This window comes from Monodelphis domestica, chromosome 4 (genome assembly GCF_027887165.1).
Source record: "Monodelphis domestica isolate mMonDom1 chromosome 4, mMonDom1.pri, whole genome shotgun sequence".
Taxonomy (NCBI): Eukaryota; Metazoa; Chordata; class Mammalia; order Didelphimorphia; family Didelphidae; genus Monodelphis; species Monodelphis domestica.
In genome coordinates, this window is record NC_077230.1 from 191474391 (window position 1) to 191501784 (window position 27394).

Here is a 27394-nt window from a genome sequence, read left to right on the forward strand (position 1 = left end):
GGAGACTTGGAGCTTATAATATCACTTAGGTCATCTGATTTTTTAGCCTTTTCTTTGAAAGCCTCAACATCCTGTTCATTTGTTGAAATGATGCTTTGTTTTGGCTCAAGTTTCCATTTGTGCTCTTCTATATCTGATTTTGCTGTTACTGCATGCCCTACAATTTCTACTACTACAGTTTCTAGATTTTCAACTTCTTTCTTTATTTGTGCTTCTGATATTGCCTTGGTTTCTATTTCCCCTGTATCTACTTCTCTTTTGCCCTCCTCTTCTTTTTCTTTGAGTTCAAATGTTTTTTTCTCTTGCAAAGTGTTATTATCAGTTTCCTTAGCTTCTGCAATAGGACCTTGACTTTCTTTGACTAAGTCATCTATAGCTTTCTTCAAATCAGTTGTTATATGGACTTTTTCTTCAATTACCTGTTTTTGAGAACAAATTAAATCAAACCTATGAATGTTGTCATCTTTCATCTGGCCATAACTATTCTTTGGCTTTTCTAGCACACCAATGTTCTTTTTTGTTTTCTGATGGATTTGAAGTGTTTCTTCAGAAATTCCTTCTCCTCTCTTTCCCTGAGGTTCAGTGTCTTTATATTTGAGGCCAGATTTCCATCTGGAGATTAAACTGGTCTTTTCAGGAGATTCTTGGACTTGTTCACTTAAGAGAATCTCTTCTGTTTCTTTTAGTGGAAGATCAGTCTCCTTGAATGACTGGGTTTCTTCACCTTCCTTATAAGCACCTATTTTCATTCCCTCATTCCATACATTTGAAATTCTTTCATCAAGTCCAACAGCTGCACAAATGGTTTTATCTTCCACTTTTGTTGTCCCCATTCTTCTTTTAGCCACATCTTCCTGGGCACTGAGCACTCTTAGAGTTAGTTTTGAAGGAACAAGAGCACTTTCCTGTTCATATTCTTTATGGACAGGAAAAAATTCTTCAAGAAAAACTTTTCCCATTTCATTTTGTGATAACCTCTCAGGTGTTTCAAGTAGCACATTTTGTTCAGGTGTTTCTTCCACTTTAACCTTTTCAGATGCTTCTGGTTTCATATTGTCCTTTATAGACAGGTATTTCTCACCTGTAGGGGACACCTCTTGTCTTCTAGGTATTTCAACTTTGAGCTCTTTGGTGGCTTGTGTTATACCTTTCTGCTTTAAAATGGATAGTGCATCATGTTTTTCTGCACCTATAAAGGTGTCACATTTAAATTATAGAAGGTCAAAAGTAGAAAAATATTCCATAAGCATAAATATAAGGAAAATATTTTAAGATAAAAATTTCAACTAGAACCTGTAATGAAGGGAACACAGAACACTTTTTCCTTTTAACATCACATGGGCCACAATCACAAGTACATTCAAGTTTGCTGGATTTTTCCAAAGATGTGGTGATAAGTTCAGAAAAGATTTCTTTTTAGAAACCAAATTATGGCCTTCTTCAGTCATAACATAATTATCAATTCTTGACAGTCTAAGAAACCACATATAAATATTGGATTCTTGAATCTAAATTTTGGAGGCAGTATGGCATAGAGAGAAAAGAACAATTGGAAGACTTGCTCAGGTTATATCTCTGATATTTATTAGCTCTGTAATTCAAGTTATTTTCTTTTTATGGCCTCAGTTTGCCCATCTCTAAAATGAGAAGATTTGAAAAGATGATCTAGGGTCTTTTCTAGCTCCAACATTTTATTGATTGAATATTTCCACACCATTTTGAGTGATTATGTGTGGAAAAACCATTGGCTCGTTATTATTAATTTTCTAATGTCTCATGCCTAAGTATTTAACAGAATGTCAAACCCAAATATACAGTTTTCCCTGAGAAATGGGCTTCATAGGGACAAGTTGGGGAAGTATAAGTTGCGTTTGTGTCTAAATATATTATTCTCTTTCTGTAAAGAGGAGGAGGACTTATTTGGCGCCTTCAATAGGAATGAACACTTGAAAAAACATACAGGGAAACCAACACAACACAAAAATGTACATACTATTCAAAACACAACAACAAAAACATTTGAAAAAGGCCAAATAGTTAATGAAAATAATGAAAAGATTATCAGATACAGAAAACTTTCATGGAAATGTATATGATCAAAATGGAACATGAACAAAAATGGAAATGATAGATTCTATATGATTCTATCTACATTCTATAGTGAAAATGTTCATGTCTCACTAGTAAAAGAAAAACCAGTTTATTAAAGCAACATAAATACCTGCTTTCTTTCCAACAACTGGAACTGTAACAGGTACAGGAGCAGGTACTGGTGCTGGTGGGGGTTCAATAGGCTTAGCAACTTTTACTTCTGGAAAGAGATTTCAATTCCATTAATTTTATCTACATTTACCTTGTAAACTCTAGTCTGATAATTTAGCAGTCTTAGATGTTTATAGAGAAAATATGAAATTTAATTTTCCTTGTTCAAGCAATAAACCCATCTGTGGTATATGACATTGATGCCTGTCTTATTCAACTATAAATTGTTTAACATTAGAGTATATGTAGGAATATGGACTTTAAAAATCCTAATGGAAGCTCTTACCTGGTGCAGGTTTTGGTTCAGGTGGTGCAGGGAGAGGTATTGCTGGTTTGATTTCAGCCACTTAAAGGAGACCAGAAGATAAAAAGATTATCATGATGCTCCCCAAATGCCATAAAGCAGGGGGGAAATAGGAAGTCTAAATATCTTGGTTATGTCTGTGCCCATTATGGAAAACAATTCATTATACTTTTCCATTAATCAAGATAAAGTGGAAAAGAAAATGCCACAAGCAGCAAACTTACTTTTATAGGTTTAATTTAACTTATTGATGTTATTTCACCCAAATATACATTTCTATATGTTAGTTTAAAACCATTAACATGTGGTAGAGGTCTAATCATTAGTCAATCAAATATGAGAACAAATATGATAATAAATTTAAACAAAGCTCTGGCTTAGTTTATGTGTTAATTACTTATAGGTAGAGTAATAGCAAAGACTATATGTTTTCATGTGTGATAACATTTAAGTGATAAGAAAATGCCAATATTTATACCTTTTGTTGGTTCTGGAACTTTCTTTTCTTTTTTGGTGACAGGTGGGGGTGCTTCAATTTCATCAACAGCCTTCTTTGGTGGTTCTGGTACTTTAAGATAGTAAGTGAATCTTTTAATATAATTTTCATTCTATTGGCTAGCATTTAGCAGCAGATATTTTATTAAAACTTTAAAACAAAATTCCATTGTTTTTATGGTAGGAAATTAATAATATAGCAACTTTAAAAAATAAATTAACTGGGGCTATGTTCTTTGTTTCTATTTTTTCTCCCTAATGATTTTTTTTCTACATTTCTTTCCCTTATAGTTCTAAGAATTTTTATTATTTGTTTATACAGCTAAGAATGAAAACCGGTAATCATGTCCACTGCAACTTCTTACAAATTCTCTGAGCCATTTATTGTGACTGGGAATACTTTCTGGTGTTTCTAGCTAGAAATAATTTTTTTTTGCAACTGGCAAAAAATAGATGTTTAACTTCTTGTCTGTTTTTTCCCATAACAATAGGATTATTTCAAAAGGTTGGTTGATTTCAAATTGTTTTGAAATTGGCCTTTCTCTATTGTGTGTAGATTTGATCTTTTTTGATTCTGAAGGTACCTTAATTCACCGTTCATCCCCATGCCAAATGTCATGCATTGGTGAGGTAGTGAACGATGGTGTAAGGTTATCATATCTAGGTGCTTCGAATCATAGTATTTAGTGGGGATGGCAAGAAGAGAACTAATGGGAAGAAGTTTAGACAAAGTCTGCAATAAAAACTTGTTGACTGTTCAGTGGAGCATACTTCTTTAAGGAGACATTTTAGGTGCCTTGTAATGATTCAATGAGGTAGTTTACAAATCATGACTCTAATCAACAAATAAAGCCGAATCCCAAAATTTAAATAATAGTGGTCATACTATCCTCCTACTAATAAAAATAGTAAGTCCCAATTCTACTTCAGGTAATTTCTTAAATAAAGAATATCTATCCGGAGGGTCTTCTGTTCTCACTTGGTTTGAGTCAGTATGTTTGACAAGGAGAATTTTGACAGTGGTTAAGAAAATTCCAAACTAAACCGCTTTTTGATAGGTCCAAATCTTTGACTAGCCCTGAATCAGTCTCTTAAGGGCCTTTCAGATGAGGAGCTAACTCTAGACTCGTTCGCAACTCTTACTTTAAAACAAATACAAGTTTTATAAACAGCATTCAGGGAAAAATAAATAAACTAAAAATGGGCTGAACCTTTTCTTGGGTACTATCTGGATAACTAATATTTCTCAGAGTTAGTTGAGGCAGAATAAGAAGGCTCAGGCAGAACATGACAACCTTTGGAATATGAAATCTGGGACAAAAGCTATCTTACCCGCACATTTTTTTCCACTGAATTTATTAAATATCCCCTGAACCTTTGAGTACACTGCTGGTTTTTATGACAACTTGGTCTTAAAATTCTTTAAATCTACCCAGAAACAGTTTATCTGATAAAATTCAACCCTATCTGTTCGCCAATCCAATACTGGTGCCAACCCACTGAAGCTTAGGTATTCTGAAGCTACTATAAGAACTATAATTTAATGACATCAATTCAGTGAATTAAATTGTTTCAATTTCAGTGAAGAATTGGAGTGGTATGGAGAAGAATAACAATTTTGAAAATATTCAAAATAAAAAGGGATAAACAAATATGAAAATTATAAAATGGGAGCAGAAAGCAGGTAATGGTGAAGCATGAATCACATTACAGATGAAATAATGAGCAGTGGATGACAATAATGTTGACATTTGATTCAATTTATGTTTACGAGATAAACCTTTTGTGAAAGTTCTCATTCTGTTAAAAAAAAAACTTCATAAATTGTTACTATAATTGTGCTTCCTACCTGTAGGTTTTTTAATCTTTTCTACTTTTTTAGGCTCTACTTTAGGTTCTTCTTCTTCAGGCCTCTTTCTAAGAACTTTAAAGACAAAAAGGTTTATTTGTAAACCATGATATGATCATGAAGACAAGGATGAATTTCACACATAATGTATAACACACAAGGAAACAGACAGCATGCAACTTGGTGCCCTAGAATGTTTGATTCTAGATGGGAACTTAAAGCAACCCAAACATTCAGATGAGCATTAGATTAATTGTATTTATAGTCTTCATTCATGTAATAAAATACTGGGAAGAAAAAAGGGCTCAAATACTATACAAATTTAACACACTCTAAAATACTTTAAAAGCATTAATTTCTAAAGGAAGATGATTAATAAGCACTAACAGTATTTGTATAAGTGATACAATTATAGTAGATGCCTTGAGAACAACCTTCTTACAGGGGTTTTTAATCTGGGATGTATGAAACTTTAAAAATATATTTTAGTAACTTTTTGTTATTGTTGTTTAGTCATTTTCAGTGATGTCTGACTTTCTGTGACCCCACTTGGGGTTTTCTTGGCAAAGGTACTAGAATGGTTTGCTATTTCTTTCTCTAACCCATTTTACAGATGAAGCAACTGAGGCAAAGAGGGTAAGGTGACTTGCCCAGGGTCACACAATCAGTGTATGTCTGAGGCTGGATTTGAACTCAGGAAAATGAGTCTTTCTGACTTTAAGCTATCACTCTATCCATTGTGCCACTCAGATGCCCTATTTTTGTAACTATTTCAATATGATTGGTTTCCTTGGAAATTTTATATATTTCATTTTATGTATTTAGAAACATTCTGAGGGAGGGATCATAGGCTTCATCAGATTGCCAAAGAGATCTATGCAGATGTATACTGCTAAATGTTTAACTACTGGCTTTCTGGGGGAAAATATATGTATAACATTTTTAAGCTTAGTTTGCATTATTAACATTTTCTCCATCATTTTATTAAGTCTAGAAAATCATTTAAAATAATAAGTCAAGCCTTTCTTTGTAGTATTCTTCAATTTCCAAAGTATAAATGTTCATACCAAACATTTAAAATTCCTGGGTCCACAATAGAAAAAAAGTGCAGTAAGGAGGCATAGAGATCAATACCATGAAAAATGACTCTTAAATCTTGCTTCTTTGTTTTAACAATGTGCTGTTAATTCAAAACTTTTATAAATAGGAAGTGAAAGTTAATTATATTCTAGCATCATTCAGATTAGATTTAGCAAACCTCTTTCACACTTTAATAATTATATTATGTTAATGGCTAAACATTTTGAATTGAATGCAATATTATTCTTTTGGGTTTGCTTATAAAATGCCAGGACTAGAAAGAATATGTTCCTTATTATTATTAGTTCATAATATCATAAATTTAGGGACTTTAATTTTAATAAAAAAATATCCTAATATCATAAATGTCAAAACATTTTGAAAGTCCACAAAGATTCTGTCTCCTTTAGTAATTTAAAAAATTTACATTTTATAGTGATAATTTCCTTAATGTTTTTTTAAAATTTTAATTAAATCAAAATATCAGAAAATCATTTTTTAAAGGAAGGAAAGTCTTTGTAAGCTTTCAAGTCCAGTTTGAGAACTTCCCAATCTGATATAATGCTGAATATACTATACCGCTTTTCAAAACAACTTCTTCCTTTGGCTTAGGTTCAGGTTCAGGAAGTAATTTTCGAACTTTCTTTTCACCAGGTGCTTAAAAGAATATGATTGCAAATTGTGAAACTATTTTAGAGCATTAAAAACAAGCAAACAAACATACTCAATAAAAAATGTTCCCTAAACAAATTGTTTAGCTATATATTAATAAGAAGTAATTACCACATAAAAGTATAATTAACATGTATAATAAAAATTATTATACTTTGCAATGTCAATTAAACTTTCCTCCTAAAAATGCCCATTATGTATTACTATCTTTACTATGGAATTTCAGGAACACTAAAAATGGGTAATTATATCAGCACAAAAGTAGAAAAATAAACTAATAAATTTATATATTAACTTTATAAATTTAACACAGTTGTATGCTTATACACTATAATGCATTATGGTGGGATCAATTAGTAATATTGTGCAAAATTTATCATTAACTTTATTAAAGTTCCATAAAAGGGATACTTTTATATATCAGCTTGGGGTAGTTGGTGATTTTGGACTTGTTCTCCAAGGCTGGGCCAGCTAAATGCAAATTTTAAAGGTTCTACTGTAGGAGACTTTGAGTATGGTAGGGGTGACTAAACTTATCTGCTGACTGTGTTGTTAACAATTATGTTTGTAAACAATAACATTGACAATAATGATGTTAATGAAATATAATATCCCTCCAAGGTCCCAAATTCTATGTTCTTAGGGTTTTTTTGTTCACTAAAAGTCAATTTAAAAATATTATTAAGCTGTATGGCATGGAATTGCAGTCACTGACGAAGACATGATTCTGAATTTCTATTAAGTATTTGCTATTTCATGTTTCAAATGAGACATTTCAGATTCATTAAAAAGTAGTCATATGATAAAAAAGAACCTTTTGTTTTCAGTGTCATGTAAATATACATAAAGGTAATGTTTTATAGATAAGAAAGTATGGCTACGAAATGTTTAAGTGACTTGACCAATGATACCAAGTAAATCAATGGCAGAACCCACATCCAAACCTTCAGCCCTAAAGACTTAATTATGTTAATACATAGGGTAATACTGCTAGCTATATTCATTTTAAATAACAATAATTTTATTTTTATTTCCTCTGTTAATGGGGGAATGGAACCCCTCACTAATGTCCCACTATGATGTCTCATTTTGGCATAGCGATTACAAAGCTACAGTGCTTAATCTGAGGACAGGTCTTGAGATGATGATTTAATCATAGCACCTCATGTAACTCTCTAGGACATGGAACCCACATTGGTGGGGGAAAATCTCCCATCAATGAAATCATCCATCTGTTGAAATTACTTAAAGCATTTCTTTCAACAGACTTGTATTTATAAATAAAATTCTGAAAATGAAAGACAGAACAAATTATTAAAATTATTCATCTATCATTGCACTGGTCTTTTCTTAGGACTAACATTTTCTTTCTTTTTTAAAAAAAACTTTACCTTCTGCCTTGGAATTGAAACTAAGTGAGGATCCCAAGACAGAAGGGTGGTAAGGGCTAAGCAATTGGGGTTAATCGATTTGCCCAGGGTCACACAACTAAGAAGTGTCTGAGGCCAGATCCAACCCAGGTCCTCCCAACTCCTGGCCTAGAACTCTATCTGCTAAGTCACCTTGCTGCCCTAGACTAACCATTTTCAGTTTGCTGCATTTAAGAAATATTTGAAGGGAAGCAAATTAAATATATTCCTTGAGAAAAATCATGATACAGTTGAAGATATACTCATCCTTCCCAATCAGATATTCATAATATTTATTTGTATAAAAGAACTTTTTGTCTTACTTCTTATAACGTTTGTAAAAATGTCAAAGAAGTAAAAACTCTAAAGTTTCCATCACTATGAAAATCAACATTTTCAGCTAAATTTTATTTTTCCCTTTACTACACATATCCAGTCATCCAATGGAGGCTTATTTAGTTGAGGAAAACATGGTGTGAATTATATGTTTATGTCTAATGCTTTTACAATTGTTGCAAATTCAAGACAAATTTGACAAAAAAGGAGTGAATGGATGATGTAGGCATGATCATAATGGGTACACAAAGCAATATGAAAACAAGAGTTTTACAGATACAAGAAGAGCAAAAAGCATGATGGAGGAACCTGTATATAAATATACTTTTCATAATGTCTTTATAAAATTTAAAGATATAAAATAAGATCAAAACCATGAAGGAGATATAATATATATGAATGTTTTCTATTACAACAAAATACATTTTAGAGACATAAAATAAGAATCTCCAAACCATGAAACCAGCATATCTCTATGAATATATTTTCTGCAATGACAAGATACCTTTCAGAGGTGCAAATTCCACCTTTTCTGGAACTTTTTCTGGAGGTTTTTCAGGAGGCTTTTTCTTTACAACAGCTTTAAAGAAGATGATTGGATTTTTAATAGCAGCATTTTGAAACTATTCAGAAGAGATTTAAGAAAAAGATCCCAGCCCCAAGAACACATTTTTTTTTTGCTAAGAGCCAATTAATGTTAAAAGCAGTTAAGAAGAGCCAAAGAAGAAACAAGAAAATATGCAAACTGTCAAGATATTTTAACGTTAGCCAGAATTAGAGATGAAAGAGTAAGTTCATGATCATTTTTTGGAATGATTGTTTGATCTCATACAGAATGTTAAAATTCTGAAGGCAAAATTTTCTTTTTAAAATAAGTCATACACTCCAGATAAAGATTTTTTGACCTAGTGAGGCAATGATCAATGAAGAAATGAGTGCCCTTTCAGAATGCCTTGCACTTAGTGGGTACTTAATAAATGTTTATGGAATGAAATAAGACAGAAAGCCCTTTATATAACTTGTATAATTTGGCCAATTAAACTCAAATCTCCATTATTACTCAATTATAACTGAAATAAATGCCATTACTCCCTTTGCCTAATATTCTGGGCTGGATTTAAGATATTTAGGTAATTATTCTGCCACATTTTGGCTTCACATCATCAGGAAATGGCAAAAAATATATTTAGCTCTGATATAAATTTTGTATTCCTTTCCCCCAACCTGAGACCAATCTTCTATAGTTAAATTGCAAGAGCAATTAATTCCTCCTTTTATCCTCATTCATTCATTTCGGTTAAACCTGGATTTTAATAATACAGAAATTTTATGCCACTGGAAAGCTTTCTCTTCTGCAGATAGGAAAAACTATGAGAAAACTTCAGCCTATAGGAGAAGACCAAACATCTTCAAGTATTCCTTTAAAGTTGGGTGGGGAAATTTCCATCCATAATTGAAATAATTGAGTTAAGAAAATCTGATAATATTGAATGAGTGAATACTTCATTCTTAGGGTACTGAAGTTTAAAATATCAAGGTTAATAATCCTTTCTCGTTATATGATAGCTCTCAAAGATTGTTTTTTTAAATCAAGACATATTTTAGAAATTCACAAAAAAGGGAAATCAAAGAACAAAAAGTAGAAACTTAAATTTAATAGATTAATTAATGGAAAATCTGGGAATCCACCCAGTGGATGATGGGTGTTTTCTCTGAACCACCTCTCCTTTTAGATATAGATTATCACTATAATATTAAAATGGAAGTTGAATGACACCATTTTATGTTCAAGAGCAAGAGAAGCTCTTTGTAGTTGTTTTTGAAGTGACCAATGAATACTTATCATGTTTATGGCACTATAAAATGTTTTTCCCTTCTGAAAGTTTCAAGGTACATAACATTCTTCAAGAACGAAATTCTGCCTTTGGTATAAAAAGGGATGCTGCCAAGAAGGCACAAAACATGTCAATGATTCCCATACACATTCCTCATGCTCAAGGCCACACTGAGTAGGCAGACAGACTTGCAAAACAGGCATTAAAGAAAGAATTTAAGAAATTAGGATTGAAAGCCTCAGAATCATATGACAAATGAAGAGCTTGTCTAAATAGGCATTTTTTGACATTTTTTTGCATCAAACATTTCTTGATGGGCACTAGACAATGCCTATTTCTTCATTTGTTTTTAGATTAGCAAGATTAGCAGGTTTCAAGAAATAAGGGCTGTACCTATCCCCCACCTCTCCAACTTGACAATTCTTTCTTTTGCTCCTCAAGAGCACTTCTTTGTAACATCTTAATTGCATACACAATAGTTTGTCTTGTGTTACTGCCATTTAGCACTTCTCCCATCCCTTTACTAAATTTTAATTTATCTTCGCAAACCCTGAAGCATTTAGCAAATTCCCTTGGGTTCATTAGGTAGTCATAAATGATTATGTTTTATTTCAGAAGGAAATTAAGGCAAAAGCAATAGAAAGAGCAGAAAAGTACATGATTTGGTTTAAATAAGCAAAGCATAATAATACTTGAAAGAGGACACTTCCAAAATAGTGCATGGTTTTGGAAGCATGTTTAAATTCAATTAGAAATTTCAAAGCAAGTTAAGAGCATTTTGAAAGTCAGTCTCCTTGGTACCTTTAAGCTGAACCACTTGTTCTTTGACCTCCTCCTTTGGTGGAACAGGGACTCGGGGTGGTGGTTTGAGTTTTGGTTTCTCAGGAATCTTCTTTTCCGGTTCAGGTTCTATTATTTGAAAGAGTATTATTGAAGGATTACTAGATCTATATGAAGGCATGTCAAGATGAGAAAAAGATGCCTTCTTATCTATACATAACATGAAACAAGTAACATATTTCTATACATAAAATGAAAGATACAGTAGACTTTTCATGACAAAATACACATTTAGACAGGCCACATTGGACATGAAACATACTGTACAAATGACACTGAATTATAAGAATTGAGTACACATTTGAAACAAGAGTATCTCAAGGACAGATTCAATGAGACAGACAATATGGTGGCACACTGTGAAAAAGTACACATTTCAAGATGAAGAAGATTATGGAGAACAGCATAGCTTTACGCCTAATAATCTGAATACCTTTCTCTGGTATTTCTTCAGGTTCTGGCTCAGGCTCTGGAACCACAGGCTCAATCTGCTTAATGATTTCTCGTTCTTTAAAGAATATTGACAAGGGATATAGGATTGTCATTTGTAAGACTTCAGAAAGACCACTGTATTTGAACAATAGTCTTTTAACAAGACTCATGACTTTACAAATGCTTACAATACTTTGTCCTTCCCATTCACCACCCTCAACTAGGAAAATTAACTATAATTTGCCAGAGTGAAAGAACTATTTTTTCCTTCAAAGTACCAATAATGTATAAGATATTGAGAGACAAAAACCATAGTTAATGATCACACACAAATACACACACATATACATGTTCAAAGAGTTGTAAAGTATGGGTAAAATATTTTTTGCCTTGAGTCAGAAACTTCCAGATATTTTAAATAATTTTTCTCTGTTTTTAAAGATTGCTTTTGTGGGTTTTGAGGAGTTAGAAGGTATCATTAAAAATGAAATTAAAAAAACCCCATTACCTTCTTAGAATCAATAGTAAATATCAGTTCCAAGGCAGAAGAGTGGTAAGGAGTAGGCAATAAGCATTAAGTGACTTGCCCAGAGTCATGTAGCTAGATCATGTCTGAGGCCAGATCTGAACCTGGACCTTCTGTCTCTAGGCCTGGCTCTCTATCTACTAACCACTTGGCTGCCCCAGAAGGTATCATTTTAAAGCTATCCTTAGTTATACATTTGGCTTTTCAACAATATCAGTTTTCTTAGAGTGGTGGTACAAATTATGCTTCTACAGCCTTTGGGAATTATTTATTATTATTATTAGCAACTAATGGTCACATTTACTGTTCTAGTTCTAATAAAATTATAATTATTTGAAAAAATAATAAAAGAAGAAAAAAACCCTTACCTTCTGCCTTAGAATCAATATTGATTCCAAGGCAGAAGAATGGTAAGGGCTAGGCAATGGGGGTTAAGTGACTTGCCCAGGGTCACACAGCTAGGAAGTATTTGAGTCCAGATTTGAACCTAGGACCTCCCATCTCTAGGACTGGCTCTCATTCCACTGAGCCACCTAACTGATGCCTTTGAGAGTTATTATTATAAGATATATCACACCCTCTAAATATTTTGATAGTCTTAATACAAAATTTTACATAAGATTTAAAAAAAATACCTTCAACAGGAGGAGTCTCCTTCCTACCAATGGTTATGGATGTTTTTTCTTCATAAATAACCTCTTCAAGAGACTCTTCCACTTGAAAAATATGATTTCACTTTAGAATGCATTCAGAACTATATCTGCTACCATTCTTCTAATGTTATAAGGCAAAATAGCAATCTTACATTCAATATAAAACCCCTTAAAGAACCCCTTAGATTCCAAAAATTCATGTACTGTCTGTCTCAATAGGTCAAGAGACAAAGAATGAATATAAGACTCAAGTTCTGTGGTCAAAGAGAGATAATTAAGAAAATATCTTGATCAAGAACTGTTCATGATTTAAGTAGTAGTTCTGGGTACCTTGGACTGGTGGCACTTCTGCTTCTTCCTGAGCAGGAATAAGGATTTTCTTCTCTGGGACACTTATGATGGGTACTTCAGGCACTTTAAAGATATTAATTCCTTTTACTTTTAAGAATTTGAGAGGCACACAAAATTCTAGAAAGTCCAGGTAACATAATGCAAAAGAGAGATCTTCTTTTGACATAACATCATTGGACGGCATTGCACAGAACTGTATCACCATTGAAGAGACGATTTCTATTCATGCTCCTCAAGTGTACACATCTGTTTTTTCTCTTCTCCTTTCATCTTTGTTCATTCATTCATTCATTCATTCATTCATTCATTCATTCATTCATTCATTCATTCATCAAAAACTTATAAAACGTCTATAAAAGCCATGCATTATTCCAAAAGCTTTCACCTCTTAATTACTTGATTCTACAGAGAGAGACTCATAATTCATACATAACTCACACCCTAAATAAACACACAAATTATCCGTAACTGCCGAAGAAAAAGAGAACTTTTTTTTCTTCTTTGTGACATATACCTTTAGCTGGTGGAACTTCAGGTTTTCTGGCAATAGTGACAGGTTCCTTCTTTGGTGGAACAACTTTCTTGGGTAGTCCAGGCACTTTAAAGATATTAGTTTGTTGTTGTTGTTGTTGTTTTTAAAGAGAATTCCAAGAATTTACAAAGTGTTAGGAACAGAAAGAATAAATCTTACTGGGACAGTGTTAATATTAATTGGGACAAACCAAAAAGTGTTATTGACCACAATTAGAAAATAGTGACATGAAGAAATGAAATAATACAGAGTAACAATAAACACAGATTATAAAGTCATTATTAGACTATCAAAGAATGGAAGAAGATAATGGCTTTTTCATTGTTATAACAATAATAATGTAGATACCTTTAACTGGTGGTGCTTCTGGCTCTTTAGAAACAGGAACCTTCTTCTCTGGGACAACTTTCTTTGGCACCTCAGGTACTTTAAAGATATTAGTTTCACTTAATTTTAGATATTTGAAAGACATGGAGTTTTTTTAAAAAGTGGCTTTCACATACATACAACATATAACACAATCAAGGAAAATTATAAAATCTCAGACATCATTATGAAAATGGCTAAGTATTCCCTGTCCCTCATACCTCCCACCTTCACCCCCATCATTTTCTAAATGTACCTTTAGCAGGTGGAGGTTCTGGTTTTTTGACAACAGGCACTTTCTTTTCTGGTACAACCTTGGGTACCTCAGGCACTTTAAAGATAAGAGCTCCTTTTAGATTCAATGATATTTAAAATCTTCACAAATTGTACTTAACATCAGAGTTGAGTTAAGAAAGGTGAGTACTGAGAATACTCTGCATTCTTGAGTATAAAAACCAACTTTCACCTTTTTCCCCCTTATTTAAAAAATTTTAAATTCCACAAAGGCAAGGAAATTTATCAAGGCTTTTGGTATCTCCCATGACTTAGCAGATGTATGCCGAATTAATTTAATAGCTGAACAGAAGGGTCTGAATAGCTTTTTTACAGCCAATAATATCTAACTTTCAGGAAAACAACAGTTTTCATGCCCTTCCTGACCTCCCTTCATACTGGCCCTCCCTCTGAGTTTTATCCCTAATTCATCCTATGCATAATCTTATTTGTAAATAATTGTTTGAATGATAATTTTCCTCATTAGACTGTTCCCCTTCAGAACAGGGTCAGTGTTTTGCCTCATTTTTGTATCCCCAACCCTTACTACATAGTAGGTGCTTAATAAAAATGCTTATTGGTTTGACTTCATGAAAAGAGGCATAATTCTCTTTTATTTCTTAATGGAAGGATAAGCAATATTTTTTAATGGAGCAAAGGACTATTCCAAATAAAATTAGTATTGCTTATACCTTTAGGAGGTGGTGAGACTGACTTTTCAGGAATAGGTACAGGTACTTCCTCCTCAGGAACTGGTATTTCCTCTTCAGGTTCTTCTACTTCAGGAACAACTTCTTCAGGTTCTTCATATACTTTAAAGATATTAGTTAATTTTTAAAACTATTTTCAAAGTTAACAAACTATGTCAATAGACACAAAAAATACTGGTCATATAACTGTGTTGAACATACAGATATACATATAACCACATGCCAAGTAATCCCATATTTCATATAGGAAAAATCATATCATAGAAGAGTCTCACATTTTAAAATTTAATAACATCATATGAAGAACTGACATTTTGTCTTTGTTGGATTCCCTGTTTCTATTAACAAACACCACTGCCTTAATAAAAAACTTGGGATCATCTTTGACTCTTCTTTTACTCTCTCCTCACCTGCATCTAATCAGTTGTTTATTCTGTCAGTTCCTGAAATATCTTTTGCTCCAGGAATTGCCTCCTGACATCTTATTGCTATTACCCAAGTTCAGGCCCTCATGAACTCTTGCCTAGACTGGCTCATTAACTAAGAGCCTTCTCACCTTCTTGACTTCCAATTTGCCCCTTTCTAATTCTTCACATAGATGTAAAATAACCTTCTTAACAAGTTTACTTCTAGTTTCTAAATTAAGATTTACAAGTTAGTCAGGCTTGCATGCAGCACTTTACTATTTTCTTATCTGCATGAACAAATACTCCTTTTTGAATGTCATTTTCTCATTCATGCCCACATCACGCCTCTCATTTGTATCTGTCATCCTCCCTCTTTGATGGTCCACTATACATATGAGAGAAGCCAGGTTTCATTTTGGTCCCTGAGCCATATTCAAGTTGTTCTGGTAGATAAAGCAAACTCAGTGTTGCGAGTTCTCAGATCTAAGTAAGATAGCTAACATAAGACAAATCTTTAAGAAATCATTAAGCAGAAACAAAAAAAAGGAAGATAAAGCTCTGATTCTAACGATTCAGAAGCAGTAGACAGATATGTGGGGTTACATGTACCTTCTGGTGGGGGAGACTCTACTTTCTCAGGAACAGGAACAGGAACAGGTTTCTCCTCAGAGACAGGTTTCTTTGGCACTTCTGGCACTTTAAAGATATTAGTCAATTTTACTTTGGGGCACTTGAGAAATACATGACATTTACTTGAATACATGAGTGGGATGTTGATCTTGTACAGCAGCCTTAGTAGCTGATCCAATGACAGGAAGAATTAATAAATGAAGGGAAAACTGCTACTAGATTAGTCATAGAGGCTAATGACAAGAAAAGAATATGGACTGTAAAGAACAAAAAAATTCTATTCAAACATATAGAATTTATCCAAAGTTGCTGAAGGAATAAGGGGTTTCCCCCCCTAAATCCAGGATTACAATTTGTAAACACAATAACAAGACTACTGGGCAAAGAAGGTTTTATTCAACACATAAATTTTAGGGTCAGAAAAGAATTATTTTTTTCTGTTATCTCAGGAGTCTGTACCTTTAGCAGGTGGGACTTCTGGCTTTTTGGGGACAGGCACTGGTACTTTCTTTTCAGGCACAACTTCTTTGGGAGGTTCAGGCACTTGAAAGATATTAGTATTTTTACACTTAGGACTTACAAAGAATCATATTTACAGAGGAAAAAAATAAGTAATTTTCAAGACCCATAGAGCCCTCCTCCCATGTTACCCTTCCCTAAAAATCAAAACCTTCCCAAGAGAATTAGATACCTTTGGCAGGAGGGGTTTCTATCTTTTTGGGCACAGGCGTAGGCATTTTCTTTTCTGGGACCACTTCTTTGGGTACCTCAGGCACTTTAAAGATATTAGTAATTTTATAAATCACAGTTTTAAGAATATAGAGAAAAACATCAGGTACATTTACAGGACATAAAGATGTAAAGAACATTATTAGTCATGACAAATACCTTTTGTAGGTGGTTTCTCAGGTTTTTTGACAACAGGTGGAGGTGCTTTCTTTTCTGGGACCACTTTCTTGGGTGGTGTGGGCACTTTAAAGATATTAGTGTTTTTATATTTTAGAAACAAGACAGGTAGGAAACATAAAGTAACTTTACCCATACACACAGAATTTTGAATATCAGAGGTGAGCATCATTTTTTTTAAGGCAGGGTCCTTAACCTGTGGTAAATGAACTGCTTTTCAAAATATTTCCTTTGTAATGTTTTGTATTTTATTTTATGCATTTAAAGGTATTATTCTGACAAAGGAATTCAGAAGCTTCATCAGACTATCAAAGGGATATAGGACATGCAAAAAGGGTTAAGAATCCCAAGTGAATTTGAAATATTTAAACAGGGCGCACAGGTACCTTTGGGTGGTGGAGGAGGAGGCTCTGGCTCTGGTTCTGGCTCCTCATACACTTCCTCTGGTGTAATTTCCTCTGGTTCTTCATACACTTTAAAGATATTAGCTAATTTTACTGTTAGAATTTACATAGAAAACCACAAAGATATTTTGGACCGAAGTTCATTCACCAGACCCGACCTGCCAACCCCCAGAAAAAAGACAGGCAGACAGAATTTCCTTCCTAATTTAGTGTGTTTTTGCCATGTACCTTCAGGTGGTGGAGTCTCTGGCTTGGGAGGAACAGCAACAGGGACCTTCTTGGCTGGGACAGTTTCCTTTGGAACCTCAGGTACTTTAAAGATATTAATAGCTTTTATGCTTATAGGTTACAACATTCATTAGAAACACATTTTATCCCTCCAGTAATAGAAGGTAAGACATTTCTTAACTAGAATTCTAAGTGACAAATACCTTTAACTGCAGGGGCTTCTGGTTTTTTGGGCACAGCTACAGGCACCTTCTTTTCAGGGGTGACTTCTTTGGGAGGTTCAGGCACTTTAAAGATATTAGTTTGCTTTTATAACTATAGGTTACAACATTCACTAGAAACACACAATTTCCCCCTCAATAACAGAAGGTAAGGCATTCTTCAACCAGAATTCTAAATGACTAATACCTTTAACTGCAGGGGCTTCTGGTTTTTTGGGGACAGCTACAGGCACCTTCTTTTCAGGGATGACTTCTTTGGGAGGTTCAGGCACTTTAAAGATATTAGTTTGCTTTTATAACTATAGGTTACAACATTCACTAGAAACACACAATTTCCCCCTCAATAACAGAAGGTAAGGCATTCTTCAACCAGAATTCTAAATGACTAATACCTTTAACTGCAGGGGCTTCTGGTTTTTTGGGGACAGCTACAGGCACCTTCTTTTCAGGGGTGACTTCTTTGGGAGGTTCAGGCACTTTAAAGATATTAGTTTGCTTTTATAACTATAGGTTACAACATTCACTAGAAACACACAATTTCCCCCCTCAATAACAGAAGGTAAGGCATTCTTCAACCAGAATTCTAAATGACTAATACCTTTAACTGCAGGGGCTTCTGGTTTTTTGGGGACAGCTACAGGCGCCTTCTTTTCAGGGGTGACTTCTTTGGGAGGTTCAGGCACTTTAAAGATATTAGTTTTTTTATACTTATAGGTTACATTTACTAAAAACACACAATTTCCCACCCCCTCTTTCCATAACAGAAGGTAAGCCATTTCTCATTCAGAATCACTGGTGACTGATACCTTTAACTGCAGGGGCTTCTGGCTTTTTGGGTACAGTCACAGGCACTTTCTTTTCAGGGATGACTTCTTTGGGAGGTTCAGGCACTTGGAAGATATTAGTGTTTTTATGTTTAGAAATGGCAAAGACAAATGTAAAGCATCAAACAGTGAAGCAAGAGAATATTTTTAAGAGGAGATCTTTCTGAATCAGATGAGTGCACATAAATACCTTTAGCAGGTGGGGCTTCTGGCTTTTGGGGAACAGGCACTTTCTTTTCAGGGACAACTTCTTTGGGAGGTTCAGGCACTTGAAAGATATTAGTGATTTTATAATTAGTAGTTACAAAAATCAGTAGGAACAGCAAACTACTTAAAGAGATGACATCTTCAGAATTAGTATTATGGTGACATATACCTTTAGCTGGAGGCACCTCTAGTTTTTTGGGGATAGCCACAGGCATCTTCTTTTCAGGGACAACCTCTTTGGGCACTTCAGGCACTTTAAAGATATTAGTATTTTTACATTTAGAAACTAAGAAAGAGAAACTTTGAGTCTGTTTTCACAGCAGAAGTAAATTTCAAGGGTAGATGTGTTCTTCTGTTCCCCAACTTCCCCAAGAAATAAGATAGGTGGTAACATATACCTTTAGCTGGTGGGGCCTCTGGAATTGGAGGAACAGTTACAGGCACTCTCTCTTCTAGGATAACCTCTTTAGGTGGTTCAGGCACTTTAAAGATATTAGTTTTTTTATATTTAGGAATTGTAAAGACAAGTGGAAAAATATTAGAGTACATTAAAACATCAAAAAGAGAAAAGACCTAGAGATTGCATCATATAGTAGAAAGTTCAGTGGGTTTGGAGGTAGTTGAAATCCAGATTCTGCTATTTACTACATTTGTGATCCTTTCCTCTCTAGGCTAGTTTTCTCAATTGTAAAACGAAGGGGTTGGACTCAATGATCTTCTACATCTAAATCCTTTCACCTTTCCCCCATAATCACAACATTGAGAATAAATACCTTTAGCTGGAAGAACTATTGAACTATTGGGGAAATGGACATAAGTACTTTCTTTTTAGGGATAACTCTTTAGGGGAGTTTCAGGCACTTTAAAGATATTAGTATTTCTATCCTTAGGAGCTTCAGAGATCATTATCAGGAGTACAAAAGATTGCATCTTCAGAATGAGATCACTGGTGACATATACCTTTAGCTGGTGGTGCTTCTGGTTTTTGGGGGATAGCCACGGGCACCTTCTTTTCTGGAATGACTTCTTTGGGAGCTTCAGGCACTTTGAAGATATTAGTATTTTTATACTTAGGGGTTTTATAGTCAACAGAAACATCAAAACATTTTCAGTAACAGAAGACAAATATTTTCCTTTCAGTAGTGACATATACACCTTTAGCAGGTGGGGCTTCTGGTTTTGAGGAGTCACAGGTATTTCCTTTTCAGGGACAATCTTTTTGGGAATTTTTGGAACTCTGAAGGTAATAGGATTTCTTTTTTTATTTTGGAGTTAACAGGATCAGTAGAAACATGAATTACATTTATATAGCAAAAAGTAATTTGTGTAGGCCAGAAAAAGTTTTCCCCCATCTCCTTCCATAATTTAAAGGAAGGCAATATATACCTTTAGATGATGGGGGTTTGGGCTTTTGGGGAATAGTTGCAGCCATTTTCTTTTCAGAGATAATTTCTTGGGGGCCCTGGAGGCATTTTAAAGATATTAGTATTTTTATACTTAAGGGTTAGGAAACTTAAAAAAAATACCACAACAGTATCATCAACAGAAGGCAGAACATTTCTTTTTCAAAATTAGTTCAGCAGTGATCTATACCTTTAGCAGGTAGAGGTTCTGACTTTTTGGGGACAGCCACAGATATTTTCTTTTCAGGGATAACCTCTTGGGGTTCTTCTGGTACTTTAAAGATATTAGTATTTTTACAGTTAGGAGTCACAAAAATCAATAGAAATATTAAAATATTTTCAAGAAAAAAGAAAAGACATTGCTCTTTCACAATTATTTCAGTGTGACATATATACCTTTAGCAGGTGGGGCTTCTCGCTTTTTGGGGACAGCCACAGGCACTTTCTTTTCAGGGACAACTTCTTTGGGAGGTTCAGGCACTTCAAAGATATTAGTAATTTTAAAATTAGGAACTGCAAAGGTCAATAGAAACATCAATCTGATTTAAAGAGCAGAAAACAGATATTTCTTCATTGTTATTTCATTGGGGACATATACCTTTAGCTGGTGGCACTTCTGTTTTTGGAGGGACAGTCATAGGCACTTTCTTTTCAGGAACAATCTCTTGAGGAGCCTCAGGCACTTTAAAGATATTAGTATTTTTATATTTAGGGGTTATGCTGCTCAACAGAGACATCAAAATAATGTCAATAAGAAGATAAGACATTCATCTTTCTAAGTTACTTGGCTAATGACATATACCTTTAGCAGGTGGAGGTTCTGGCTCTTTGGGGACAGCTACAGATATTTTCTTTTCAGGGATGACTTCTGGGGGCACTTCAGGTTCTTTAAAGATATTAGTATTTATATTTAGAAGTTATGAAGTATATCACAAACATCAAAATAGTTTCAATAACAGAAGACAAGGCATTTCTATTTCAGAATTAGTTTATCAGTGACATATACCCTTATCAGGTAGAGCTTCTGGCTTTTCAGGGACAGTCACAGGCACTTTCTTTTCAGGAACAACTTCTTTAGGAGGAGCAGGCGCTTATAAGATATTAGTGATTTTAAAATTAGGAGATTATGAGGGTCAGTAACAATCTGATTTTTAAGAGTAAAGGACAGGGCATTTTTCTTTCATAATGATTTGAAGGTGACATATACCTTTAAATGGCGGAGCCTCTGGTTTTTTGGGAACAGCCACAGTCACTTTCTTTTCAGGGACAATCTCTCTAGGAGCCTCAGGCACTTGAAAGATATTAGTATTTTAATACTTACAAGTTATGTTGTACTACAGAGAATTCAAAACATTGTCAATAATGGAAGATAATATATTTATCTTTCCAAATACTTGACTGGTGACATATACCTTTAGCAGGTGGAGCTTCTGGCTCTTTGGGGACAGTCTTGATCACTTTCTTTTCAGGAAGAACCTCTTGGGGTACTTCAGGCACTTTAAAGATATTAGTATTTTTACATTTGGGGTTATGAAACTTAATAGAAACATGAAAACAGTATCAATGATAGAAGCTAGGACATTTTTTTCTTTCAGAATTGATTCAGTAGCAACCTATACCTTTAGCAGGTGGGGCTTCTGGCTTTTTGGGAACAGCCACAGGCACTGTCTTTTCAGGGACAATTTCTTTGGGAGGTTCAGGCACTTGAAAGATATTAGTAATTTTAAAGTTAGGATCTATGAAGACAAGTAAAAACATTGATCTAATTTTCAAGAGCAAAGGGACAGTTTTTCTTTTGTGAGATTTGACTGGTGACATATACCTTTAAATGGTGGAGCCTCTGGTTTTTTGGGAACAGCCACAGGCACTTTCTTTTCTGGGACAACTTCTTTGGGAGGTTCAGGCACTTGAAAGATATTAGTAATTTTATACTTAGAGCTTATATTGTTCAACAGAGACTTCAAAATATCTTCAATAATAGAAGATAATACAGTGTATTCATCTTTCTAAATTATTTGACTGGTGAAATATACCTTTAGCAGGTGGAGCTTCTGGCTCTTTGGGGACAGTCTTGATCACTTTCTTTTCAGTGATAACTTCTTGGGGTACTTCAGGCACTTTAAAGATATTAGTATTTTTACACTTAGGGGTTATGCAACTTAATAGAAACATCAAAATATTATCAATAGCAGAAGACAGGATATTCTTTCACAATGGATTCAGCAGTAACCTATACCTTTAGCAGATGGGGCTTCTGGCTCTTTGGGGACAGCCACTGGCACTTTCTTTTTGGAGACAACTTCTCTGGGAGGTTTGGGCTCTTGAAAGATATTAGTAATTTTAAAATCAGACATTATTAAGATCAGTAAAAACACTAATCTGATATTTAAGACTGGAGGACAAGGCATTTTTCTTTTATAATTATTGGACTGGTGACAGATACCTTTAACATGTGGGGCTTCCGGCTTTTGGGGGACAGCCACAAGTATTTTCTTTTCTTGGATAACTTCTTGGGGAACTTCAGGCACTTGAAAGATATTAGTAGTTTTAAAACTTAGACATTATGAAGCTTAGTCAAAACATAAGAACATTTTCAATATAAGAAGAAAAGATATTTTTCTTTTAGATTTACTTGACTGGTGATATATTCATTTAACAGGCAAGGTTTCTGCTTTTAAGGAAACAGCAATAAGTGTTTTCCTTTCATAGACAAATTTTTGGGGAACATCAAACACTTTAAAGATACTAGTATTCTTTATACTTGGGAGTTATGGGGTTTGATGGAGACTTCAAAATATTTTCAGTAACAGAAAACAAAATGTTCTTCTTTCCAATTTACTTGATTTGTGATATATACCTTTAGCAGATGGGACTTCTGGTTTATGGGAGACAGGCATTTTCTTTTCAAGGATCACTTCTTTGGGAGCTTCAGACACTTAGAAGATATTAGTAATTTTACACTTAGGAGTTATATATAACATACGGACACAGTAACACGAATGTCTAAAGCTAATAGGGTTTTCCCCTCAGAATCCACTGGGTTGGTGCATATACCTTGAACTGGTTTTACGTCTGGCTTTTTAAGCTGTTTTCTGACAGGAAAAACTTCAGGGGTAGCTTCAGGCACTTAAAAAATTAGTGTTTTTATTTTTAGGAGGTATGAAAACTAGTAGATACAATAACTATATGTATATACTCAAAGTTATTTTGAAGTTTAGAAAGCTATCCATAATCTGATAAGTAGTAATATAAACCTTTAGGTGGTATCTGTTCTTACTTTTTGGGGACAGGTATAGTTATTTTCTATTCAGGTACATCTTTGGGATGCTCAATTACTTAAAAGACATTAATATTTTTCTTAGGGACTATGAAGCACAGTTAAAAACATTCATCAGAGTTATACATCACACTAATTTTCAAAAATAGATTTGTTTTTCCTTTCTCTAACCCAAATTTGATCGTTGGTGATATAGGATTAATCATTTTCTTTAGAGGGAGAGTTTTCTTGGTTGATCCAGGTACTTAAAATAGTGATTTTGATTTTATAATTCATAAAGAGTAAAGAAAATTACACCAGAGCACATATATTTTATACTGGCTTTTGAAATTTTAAGGCCATAGGAAGCTTTTTCTATTAGTGAGTAAAAAAGGAAATTCCTATTCTAATTGTTTAATAACTGTTGTACACATTCTGCATGTTCTGGCCTACTCAGAAAGGATCAGGGAAAGGACTGACTTGAATAAAATTAATTAATTTACTACAGCTTACATTGCTATGAAATAATTTCTTTAGGACAGATAGCTTGGTATAGTGGCTGGAGAACTAATTTTCAGATCTGGAAGACCTGGGCTCAAGTCCTACTTGACCACAGTCAACATATGTGACCATGTGAAAGTCATTTAATTCTCATTTCCCTAAGAAAGTTCTCTAAGTTTCTAAGTTTTTGAGGAGTGGCTAATCTGAATTAGTAGAGGGAATATCCATACTGGGAATTTCCTACTGTGGTGAAGTCTGTGAAATTGCAGATATGAACTAGGAAAAAAAACACTTGCCTTAATATGAAATATTTTTTCTTTTCTTATTTTTAGCTATTTGATTTGAGGGGAATGATACAGACTAGTGTGCCATCTGGGACAACTTGTTTCTGTGCTTTAAGTTCTTTATTCAAGGTCCTACAGGTTAGAACCTAATAGAAGTAGCATTCTCTGACACCAGAATTGATGCTCTTTTTAATGGACCACATTTGTATCTAATAGTATTACTATATTATTCCTACTGTAGAAAATTACTTAATTCATGTTTTTGTTTATAATAGCATTTATTTTGGACCCCCAAAGTTATATATTATTTTAATTACATATCAATTAATAATTCAAATCAAAATATAATCAATTAATACTAAATTTCTTGAGTCCATGAAACCTCAGCATCACTGAGGGGTAGCCTCCCTGAATTTCAATCCTAAGTTTTCTGTCTCAAAGAAGGAATGCTTAACCAGTTCAGCCAGGTTTTAGTGTTACACAAAAACCTGAAGCAATTTCCACATTGGCAGGAAAAGCATTAGACACTTTTCTATTAAGGATCCTATCTTTGAACACTTGTGGTAAGCTAATGATATTAATAGCCTTACTAATTACTTACTTAATAGCCATAAGTACAAAAGGAAAACCTTATACCCCAAGTGATTTTCCTTTGAAGTATAAATTCTGATCACTGGGGACCATATTTTTTTACCCTGTGGAACTTTGGTTTGAGGGGAAATTTACTCCTTTGAAATGAATTATTTTGTCATTCTGATAGCTTTAAAACACATTAGTATTTTTATATTAGGCATCACAGATAAATGAAATGCATCTGTTAAGCACACTGAGACCAAAACTTTCCAGAGCACCAGACAAGAACATTCTTTTTCTCCTGACTGGGATGAATAGGAAATGGTACCTGGTGCTGGAGGTCTCTCCCTTCTTTTAGGGCTAGCAGGAGGAGCTTCCTCTGGGGCACTTTCCTTAGAGACCTCAGTCACTTAAAGATATTAGTATTTTTACAGTTAGAAATTTCAGAGACATGCTGAACTGGAGACACAAGCTACATCTACATCATACAAGTTTTTTACAAGATATAAGATAGATTTTTTTTTCCTCCAGATTTGTACCTTGTGCCAAAGGAACTTCTGGCTTTGAAGGCAAATGTGTAGGCATTTTCTCTTCTGGGACAGCTTTCTTGGGTATAGCAGGCACTTTAAAGATATTAGTAGTTTAGCATTTAGTAGGTATAAAACTACAGAAGAAATAACAAATGTGTTTATCTAGCCTGGAAAAAATTATTTTTTCAGAATCTATTATTTAAAGATACCTTCTGTTGGAAGTTGCTCTCTTATTTTAGGGACAGGCTTCAATACCTCCTCTTCTTGGATGGATTTTCGGGGTAGACTGGGCTCTTTAAAGATATTAGTATATTAACATTTAGTAGTTGAGAAGATAGAAAATATGCAAGTAGATACAGCATATGATTTTTGAGTCTTGAAGTCAAACATCTTCTAGATTTGGTGTTGGTTAAATATACCTTTAGCAAATAGAGTTTCTTTCTTTTTAGGAACAATCGCAGGGATTTTCTCTTCTGGGATAGCTTTCTTGGACAGTTCAGGAACTTGAAAGATATTAGTATGTTAATATTTAGAAACAATTAAGAGAAAGTAAGATGCTTTCAGTTTCAAAAACCACCCACCCTTCTTCAGATTTAGATCATGGTTGATGTATACCTTTGGTGAACTAGGGTACCTTACTTTTAGGAAGTACAGCAGATATAGGTCCTTTTATCTTTTTGGACCAATTCTTTGAATTCTTTAGGGATTTGAAAAGATATTAGTTCACTTAGAAAAGTTTCAAAGATACATAGGGAACAGCAAAAATAATGACATGACATGAGACATTAATCACTAATATTTAAGTCAATAAAAATAGTGATAAGGATAGATTGAGGATATGAGATTATAATCTGAGGTCCTTTGCTTATCAAAGTAAGTAGTCTGTGAGTCAGAAAGAAACTCTTTTTTCCATTCTATTAAAAACTACCCACTTCCCACTATATTTTGGTGCTCTAATTAATCAATCTAGTGGCTAGGAATGTGATAATTCTCCATTCTATTCTGCCCTTAAGAAACTGGTTTTGAATCATAATTGTCACTGGTATATTATTCTTTGCCTGTCTCAGGGCACAAATAACGATTGAGAGTCTAGGAATTCTGGGTTTGCCAGATATAAACAAAGATGAATCTCTGGTTTCTTCTTTCATTTTTTATACCTCATATAATTTGGAGTTCTACCATTTTAGATATATGAAAAGTAAATATTTGTTTTTTTAGAAACCATTATAGGTCTTTTCTGGGATAACTTTTTAGGTCTCAGAGACTTAAAAATTATTAGTAGTTTTGTTGTGGATTCATTCAGACATATAGCATTAAAATTTGAAGGATGAGGGAAGGTATACTTGTATACACACACATACACACATTTATTTTCTCTAAACCATGTATTCATTACAATTTCAGACAGATAAGCAAAAGGACAATTATTTTGCCATTGTGGAAGAAATCATAGATACCTTTAGCAGGTGGTGCTTCTGGTTTTTTGGGAACAGCAACTGGAACTTTCTTTTCTGCAATGATTTTCTTTGGTGCTTCAGGCACTTTAAAGATATTAGGTTTTTTTTAAGAATTCATTCTTTAAAATTACAAAATTACAATTAAAATATCAAGAGAAAATAAAAGAGAAATCTAACAAAGAATACACACAGTCAGATTTGCCTAGAAATTCCTTGATTTGTGCATATGAACATTCTGGCTATGTTGTATTTTTTTTTATTATCATTTAGAGGATACTCATTTGTAGTACTTAGTAAACTGTTTTAAAGGAAGGTTTTTGTTGGGAGAAGACAATATCTCTTATCAGTATTTAATGTTTTCAATTTAAGAGTGGTATAAGCTAGGCAATGGGGGTTAAATAATTTGCCCAGGGTCACATAGCTAGAAAGTAACTGAAGTCATATTTGAACCCAGGATCTCCTGTCTCCAGGCCTGGCTCTCTAGCCACTGAACTACCCACCTGCCCCCTCTTTAATGTACTTACATAAGGTAAGCATTGTTTTCAAGGTCTCCGCTTCTTAGGAAGAGATAGGGGAAAGGAATCAGCATTTATATAGTGCCTACTATATTCCAGGCACTGTACAAAATGCATTTTAAA

The 27394-nt window shown here is 33.9% G+C and overlaps 1 protein-coding gene across 20 annotated transcripts in view; it reads right to left on the reverse strand.

Annotated features, from left to right (window-relative positions):
• TTN (titin) overlaps nt 1–27394 on the reverse strand; it is a 327039-nt gene that overhangs the window by 124079 nt on the left and 175566 nt on the right. The window contains exons 156-201 of one of the 20 annotated variants that reach the window (XM_056794058.1): nt 26757–26840; nt 25719–25802; nt 25509–25592; nt 25309–25392; nt 25098–25178; nt 23013–23090; nt 22599–22682; nt 22392–22475; nt 22189–22272; nt 21978–22061; nt 21775–21858; nt 21568–21651; nt 21363–21446; nt 21162–21245; nt 20958–21041; nt 20754–20837; nt 20552–20635; nt 20346–20429; nt 19713–19796; nt 19151–19234; nt 18736–19005; nt 18528–18611; nt 18320–18403; nt 18114–18197; nt 17909–17992; nt 17704–17787; nt 17501–17584; nt 17255–17341; nt 16851–16934; nt 16654–16737; nt 16422–16505; nt 15942–16028; nt 14908–15027; nt 14199–14273; nt 13925–14002; nt 13559–13642; nt 13024–13107; nt 12676–12756; nt 11516–11590; nt 11044–11151; nt 8913–8987; nt 6570–6647; nt 4911–4985; nt 3045–3134; nt 2549–2608; nt 2222–2311 (exon numbers count right to left, since the gene is read on the reverse strand). In XM_056794058.1, the coding sequence (XP_056650036.1) occupies nt 2222–2311; nt 2549–2608; nt 3045–3134; nt 4911–4985; nt 6570–6647; nt 8913–8987; nt 11044–11151; nt 11516–11590; nt 12676–12756; nt 13024–13107; nt 13559–13642; nt 13925–14002; nt 14199–14273; nt 14908–15027; nt 15942–16028; nt 16422–16505; nt 16654–16737; nt 16851–16934; nt 17255–17341; nt 17501–17584; nt 17704–17787; nt 17909–17992; nt 18114–18197; nt 18320–18403; nt 18528–18611; nt 18736–19005; nt 19151–19234; nt 19713–19796; nt 20346–20429; nt 20552–20635; nt 20754–20837; nt 20958–21041; nt 21162–21245; nt 21363–21446; nt 21568–21651; nt 21775–21858; nt 21978–22061; nt 22189–22272; nt 22392–22475; nt 22599–22682; nt 23013–23090; nt 25098–25178; nt 25309–25392; nt 25509–25592; nt 25719–25802; nt 26757–26840 (4044 nt within the window). Of the gene's footprint in view, nt 1–2221; nt 2312–2548; nt 2609–3044; nt 3135–4910; nt 4986–6569; nt 6648–8912; nt 8988–11043; nt 11152–11515; nt 11591–12675; nt 12757–13023; nt 13108–13558; nt 13643–13924; nt 14003–14198; nt 14274–14907; nt 15028–15941; nt 16029–16421; nt 16506–16653; nt 16738–16850; nt 16935–17254; nt 17342–17500; nt 17585–17703; nt 17788–17908; nt 17993–18113; nt 18198–18319; nt 18404–18527; nt 18612–18735; nt 19006–19150; nt 19235–19712; nt 19797–20345; nt 20430–20551; nt 20636–20753; nt 20838–20957; nt 21042–21161; nt 21246–21362; nt 21447–21567; nt 21652–21774; nt 21859–21977; nt 22062–22188; nt 22273–22391; nt 22683–23012; nt 23091–25097; nt 25179–25308; nt 25393–25508; nt 25593–25718; nt 25803–26756; nt 26841–27394 lie in introns of all 20 variants that reach the window. The other 19 variants (XM_056794059.1, XM_056794060.1, XM_056794061.1 and 16 more) reach the window with 19 other exon arrangements.